The sequence below is a fragment of the Pecten maximus genome, unplaced genomic scaffold (assembly GCF_902652985.1).
Source record: "Pecten maximus unplaced genomic scaffold, xPecMax1.1, whole genome shotgun sequence".
Classification (NCBI taxonomy): domain Eukaryota; kingdom Metazoa; phylum Mollusca; class Bivalvia; order Pectinida; family Pectinidae; genus Pecten; species Pecten maximus.
This window is the reverse complement of record NW_022981748.1, coordinates 1-7252: the sequence shown is the minus strand read 5'-3', so window position 1 is coordinate 7252 and position 7252 is coordinate 1. Positions and strand designations below refer to the sequence as shown.

Below are 7252 nucleotides of genomic sequence, written 5' to 3'. Positions count from 1 at the left end.
CCACAGTGGTGGTATAATGGTCTCGTGTGTCTTCGAGGGAAAAGACTTGGGAAAAAAAAGGAGGGAGGTGTGTAGCGGGACTGGACTGGGTCGATCATCGGTGACCAGGTAGCTCAATTGGTAGAGCATCCGGCTATTGTTTGGAGGTCCCGTGTTCGAACCCCGGTCTGGCCGCTACATGTTCTCCTCTCCGGTTACACTGTAATTATTAGGATGGGTTATTTTGCATATTTGCTGTATTGATATTAACAGGTATATTTTACAGGGATGCATTCATTTCCTTTATGTATTTTGACAGGTTTTCCTATATCGGGAGAGATTGCAGTACCTAAAGTCTTACACCGCCACTCAATATCAGTTCCTAGTACTGAAGGATAAAGACGGAATCGTTACACACAAACGAGGGTAGGTATGGGGGACTTGAACAAGGACAGAATTGTTACACACAAACGAGGGTAGGTATGGGTGGACTCTGACAAGGACAGAATTGTTACACAAACGAGGGTAGATATGGGTGGACTCAGAAGGACGGAATTCTTACACACAAACGAGGGTAGGTATGGGTGGACTCGGGACAAGGACAGAATTGTTACACAGACGAGGGTGGGTATGGGTGGACTCGGACAAGGACGGAATTCTTACACACAAACGAGGGTAGGTATGGGTGGACTCAGACAAGGACAGAATTGTTACACACAAACGAGGGTAGGTATGGGGGACTTGAACAAGGACAGAATTGTTACACACAAACGAGGGTAAGTATGGGTGGACTCAGACAAGGACAGAATTGTTACACACAAACGAGGGTAGGTATGGGTGGACTCGGACAAGGACAGAATTGTTACACACAAACGAGGGTAGGTATGGGTGGACTCAGACAGGGACAGAATTGTTACACACAAACGAGGGTAGGTATGGGTGACTCGGACAAGGACAGAATTGTTACACACAAACGAGGGTAGGTATGGGTGGACTCGGACAAGGACAGAATTGTTACACACAGACGAGGGTAGGTATGGGTGGACATAACTTGGTAATAACATTTATTAGCTCACCTGGTCTGAACGACCAAGGTGAGCTTATGCCATACCGTGGCGTCTGTCCTCTGTCCGTCCGTCTTTCCGTCCAGCCATCTTTCCGTCCCTAGTCCACAATTGACTTCCCCCCAGGGGTCTTAGGGGCGGGGCCAAAAGGGGTCAATTTGGTTCAATTAATATGAACGACTTCTCTCTGAAACCAGGGGTAGATATCTCTCATATTTGACTGGTAGCATGCTTTTTGGGTAGAGATTCGAAATTGTACAAATGGTGGGGTTGACCCTCTGGGGACCTGAGGGGCGGGGTCAATTTGGCAAAAATGATATAAATTACTTCTTCTCTGGTAGTAAAAGTGATGAATATCATTCATATCTGACTGGTAGCATCCGTAAGGGTTAAGGATTTAAAAAACTACAAATGGTCCAGCTGACCCCCAGGAGGCTGAGGGGCGGGGCCAAAAGTGAGCAATTTGGCCATATCGCTATAAGCACCTTTTTTGTAGTGTTAAAACTGTTGAGATTCTCAACCGATAACCATATTCAAGGCATTGCTGGGCACCATGAGATAACTACAATTCTGTTGTAGAAATAGGCCCTTGGGTCTTTCCCCACCCCTAGGGGACTTGGTTACTTTAAACACAATCATGTTGTAGAAACAATTCTTGGGGTATTTCCACTCCCTGAGGGAGACTTGACTGCATTTCTGCATTTTCATCTTTGAAGCAGTTGAGGTCCGGTCCCTTCTCCATGGCTATATATAGCGTTGATAGACATTAACAAATAAAGCTATTAACAAATTGAACATGAACATATTTTGACATTTGGTCAAACCGAACCAGGTGAGCGATACAGGCCCTACGGACCTCTTGTTAAATGTATATTAAATAATTTTAACATGATTATGTGTATTTCTGTAATATAGATATTAGCTCTCCTGCGATGTACAATTGTTATGGTATTTTTCCAGAATTCTGATACAGAATCGGATAGTAGTTTTGCTTAATTTCTTGTAAAATGTTTTTAGGCCATGTGAGATTTTCCACAACCCCTTAGTGTATGACAGTATTACAGTCAAAGATGCCACAAAGATAGATGCTAACCACCTGGTTGTAGTTTACAAGCGTCTCAAAGACAATGATGTACAGCGCAGAATCATCCAGGGCCCAACAGTGTTTGTTCCTGAGGCTGAAGAATGGTAATTAAATTATTTTTAATCATGTGAGATCCAGACATAATTACATGTACATATTCTAGTTGATATCCAGATACAAATGTATAGAAATGTTGTGATTTATGTTGTTAAGGTTTCATTGCAGCTAATAACATCTATATTGAAATAATTAAGCATTGATGTCATTTTTTTTTAGTTTCATCGGGGTATGAAACAAATTTTGTTTGCAAACTGTATGAATCCGCATAGCAGATTCTTACAGAAGTTTGCAAACAAAATTTGTTTCATACTCCGATGAAACTAAAAAAAAATTGACATCAACGCTTATAATTAATTTTTGAAAAAGATTTTCTAATTTAAAACATGTTTTATGTACAATTTTACTGGTTTTAAATTGGATTCTTTTTCTCAAATCAATACGCAACGTCAATTGTCGTATTGTGACGTCACATTTTTCGCGCCATTCTCGGAATTTCTTTCATAGAAGAATGAAAAGAATTTTTCGACCAATCACATTTGAGTATTTACCATGAAAACAAAGAAAAATTAATTATTCGTGATTGATACTTAAGACAGTAGTAAATAGTAATATATCTACTTATATTTGTGTCTGGTGTGGATTTTTGGAATTATTTTAACTGAAATATATTTGAAGGCTTCATCAATTTTCCTGGCATGGTTGTGATGCATCTGACAAGACGAGAATGATCCCAGGGCACAATAAGTTTACTCAGCTGGCTGTAATCCCGGAACAGTTCTACTATAATGTAAGTATATTTATGTATAAAACTGTAATATAAATCTACTCCCAAATAGGATTTGTAAATAAGGAGCGCCTTGCACAAAAATAATAAGAAACTGGTACTCACTGAAAATTCTATTGGAATAAAATATAAAAAAATTATGATAGTTTGTTTTTGTTTTGATGTTTAAATTTAAAATCTATTTATCCTTGCAGAGTTGAGCAGTTATTCCCTGAAAGAACTATTCTAACGAAGTATACTTGAAAATATTGTGACTTAAAAAGCCTTAGATGAGTAAAGCAGTTTTATTATACTGCCAGGCTGAGCGTAGTTGTTAGTTCAAACAAATATTAGTAGTGTTTTAAGTTTCAATGTCATTTACAATCTGATCAATGCCATGCTAATGCTATAAACTTTTCATAGGATTGTTTTAATTTTGTAGGTTCGGGATGTAAGGACAGTTGATGATACCATGATAACAGTCAAACTCATGATATTCTATGACCTGAAAGAAATACTCAAAATGGTGAGTTTGTATTCTACTAAAAATAGTGAGAGTGGATTTTGCTTAATATAGGGAGTGACTTTTACTGGCCAAGAGATGTTTGTGTGAAAAAAGGGTAGTAAAAAATGCTACTTACTTTGACATTGATTCTACTGCCTCAATTTGATAAAAAAATCTCCTGATCCGATGAAGTAAAATACATTTAACTTTGACATTATATCTATTGGTACAGCTTGATAAAACTCATGACCAATGTAGTAAAATACATTTAACTTTGACATTGTTTTCTTCGGTACAGCTTGATAAAACTCATGATCCGGTGGCGGATATGATAAAGTGAGTATTGATACTGGGATCATTTATATATATATATATATATATACCCGGTATATATTTATATGAGAACGCCTGTCATATATTGATCAACAGTGTGTTTAATATACCTAGCATCTCACATTCATGATAAAATAACTTGGTTATTGTTGTCCTTAGTGAATTCTTGCCAATGCTCTGATGAATATTTCTTTTCATCCATTGGTGATTTACAAGCCATGAGAGCAACTTCAATACATCATCACTTAAATGAACTTCCGGAAGGTGGTCTTTACAAATTTTCTATACTATTGAAAGTAGATCTTTGTTGCTGGCTTCGTTTCTTGATATATTCGGCGTTATTTTTTGTGGTTTCCAGATTTTTAAAAGTTTCTTGACAAAAACTTCTGATGACACCCAATATGAGCAAATTATAGTCTAGTTATTGAACTAAATTGGTTCCTGATCTGCCACTAAAACTGCCGAAAATTCAACACTACAGACATTTCGTGTTGTGCAGTAGACATGGCAATTCGTATTTAAACGTTTGTGTTCTAATTAGTCTAAATTATTTTTCAGTGCTGTATGCGCTGACGTGATTACTTTCTCTGGCAAGAACACGTGAGTAATCTTGTTTCCTAGTATATTTCTACAAAGACTTTTACAAATACTTTTCGTTCATATTCATTGATTATTATCTGTGTTACACTCGTTTTTAGCTCACCTGGACCGAAGGTCCGGTGAGCTTATGTCATGGCGCGGCGTCCGTTGTCCGTCCGTCGGTCGTCCGTCCGTAGTTCTTGTTGGATTTATACCAAATTTTGTCAGAAACATCCTTGGCAGAAGGGGAACAGATTTTGCATAAATGGTGACTCTGACCCCCAAGTGGCCAAATGGGCAGGGCCCAATAGGGGAAATTGAGGCAATTCTTTTAAATTGCTACTTGTCATAAAGTTATGAATGGATATGAACCCAATTTAGTCAGAAGCATCTTTGGGGGAAGGGGAACAGATTTTGCATCAATTTTGGCTCTGCCCCCTGAGGGGCCAAATGAGCGGGGCCCAATAGGGGAAATTGAGGTGATTCCTTTAAATCGCTACTTTATGATATAAAGTTATAAATGGATTTGAATTCAATTTGGTCAGAAAAATCCTTGGAGGAAGGGGAACAGATTTTGCATAAATGGTGACTCTGACCCCCAAGGAGCCAAATGGGCGGGGCCCAATAGGGGAAATAGAGGTAATTCCTTTAAATCGCTACTAGTGCTAAAGTTATGAATGGATTTGAACCCAATTTGGTCAGAAACATATATGGGGGAAGGGGAACAGACTTTGCATAAATGGTGACTCTGACCCCAAATGGGCCTGAGGGGCTTGGCCCAATAGGGGAAATAGAGGTAATTCCTTTAAATCGGTACTTGTCATAAAGTTATGAATAGATTTTAACCCAATTTAGTCAGAAACATCCTTTGGGGGAAGGGGAACAGATTTTGCATAAATGGTAACTCAGACCCCCAAGGGGCCAAAGGGGCGGGGCCCAATAGGGGAAATGGAGGAAATTCCTTTAAATCGCTACTTGTCATAAAGTTATGAATGGAATTGAACCTGATTTGGTCAGAAACATCCTTGAGGAAAGGGGAACATATTTTGCATAAATGGTGACTCTGACCACAAGGGGCCTTGGGGGGGGGGGGGGGGGGGGGGGGCAATAGGGGAAATTGAGGCCATTCTTTTAAATTGCTACTTGTCATAAAGTTATGAATGGATTTGAATCCAATTTAGTCAGAAACATCTTTTGGGGAAGGGGAACAGATTTTGCATCAATTGTGACTCTGACCCCAGAGGGGCCTAAGGGGTTGGGCCCTATAGGGGATATAGAGGTAAATCCTATAAATCGCTACTAGTCATTAAGTTATGAATGGATTTTAATCCAATTTGGTCAGAAACATCTTGGGGGAAGCAAAACAGATTTTGCATTAATGATCACTTTGACCCCCAAAGGGGCCAAATTGGCAGGGCTCCATAGGGAAATAAAGGTAATTCATTTAAATTGCTATTAGTCATAAAGTGATGAATGCATGTTCTAAAAACAATTGTTGAGGTCTTTCAGACCCTTTATTTCTTTAAAGCAGTTGGGATCCCCATACTATAACTATATATAGCATTGTTTGAGATTGAAAAATAAAACAAATTGAACATGAACATTATTTTGACATTGGGTCTAATCCAACCAGGTGAGCGATACAGGCCCCATGGGCCTCTTGTTTTCCTTGAAGTATAATGTATGTTAAAGCTATAATATTTGTTCTTTGAGCCTATCGACACAGTGAGGTAAGATAGCTGACAGTACTATATATAAAACAATACAATACTGACAATACTATCTGTTTTATTCCTAACATGTTTATTAATTGACAGATTTGAAGACTTTCTGAAAAATACTCATAAACTGAGTGAGTTGTCCTCTTTCCCACAACTCACACAGAGAGCAGAGAAGATAGGCTACGATATACAGAAGGTTGTCTTTCGGGGCTACCACGCAAACGACCGTCTTCAGGTACTTCAGGCTGACAATTATCGTAATTTTTATTCCTAAAACAAATGTCAAGGGTTTTAATTTCTGATGTGGTTTTATTTTTAGTTGATGCAGAGTTCAGCCATTGAGTCCAGGACACAGTTGAGATTGAATACAGAAATCGAAGAAATGAAACAACGCCTCCAGAACTTTAAATTATCCAAGGAACAAGCTCGCACAAAGCTTAGTAAGTTTTCTTCTGAGACAGTTTTCAAAAAATATCATATTTGATATTATTTATTATTTAAAAAATCATATCAAATGAAAACTGATTTTGAAAAAAAAACTCTGCTTCACATTACTTCTCTTGAAGAGATATCTTCATCAAAAATCATTATTTATGACCCTCGGCCAAAAGCTCTTCTGTATGAGCAACTCCCAAAAGCTCTATTACCCACGGCAAAAATCCTATCTATGTGACCCACGGCCAAAAGCCCTTGTGTATATATGACTCACAACCAAAAATCCTTCTGTGTGACCAACGCGCAAAGCCCTGTATTACTATGAACCAAAAGTCTTTCGGAGTGACGAACGCGCGAAGCCCTGTATTGCTCATAGCCAAAAGTCCTTCTGAGTGACCAACGTGCGAAGCCCTGTATTACTATGAACCAAAAGTCTTTCTTTGTGACCAATGCGCGAAGCCCTGTATTGCTCATAGCCAAAAGTCCCCTTCTGGGTGACCAACGCTCGACGGCCTTTATTTATCAGAACTAAAAGATCTTCCTTGTGACCAACGCGCCATTGTTCGTCTGTGTGACCCAAAGCTAAAAGGCCATCTGTAGTCTTAACCTTGTCATTATTACAGAAAGTTTAGTAAAATATTTAACATATTACTTAACTAAAGATATATGTTAATGTTTAAAAGTCTATTTGTCTAATCAGCATAAACATATACAACTCATATATTGGCA

General features: G+C 38.5%; 1 protein-coding gene across 1 annotated transcript; it reads left to right on the top strand.

Annotated features, from left to right (window-relative positions):
* Positions 1-426: 426 nt before the first annotated feature.
* LOC117320210 lies at positions 427-6528 on the top strand (the record flags this gene model as incomplete). The annotated part of the gene is given in 8 exon segments (XM_033874865.1): positions 427-654; positions 2061-2231; positions 2863-2974; positions 3393-3476; positions 3754-3791; positions 4347-4388; positions 6185-6323; positions 6408-6528. Coding segments are annotated over 8 exon segments (802 nt in total), but the record flags the coding sequence as incomplete, so codon positions are not given.
* Between the last annotated feature and the right edge of the window lie 724 nt (positions 6529-7252).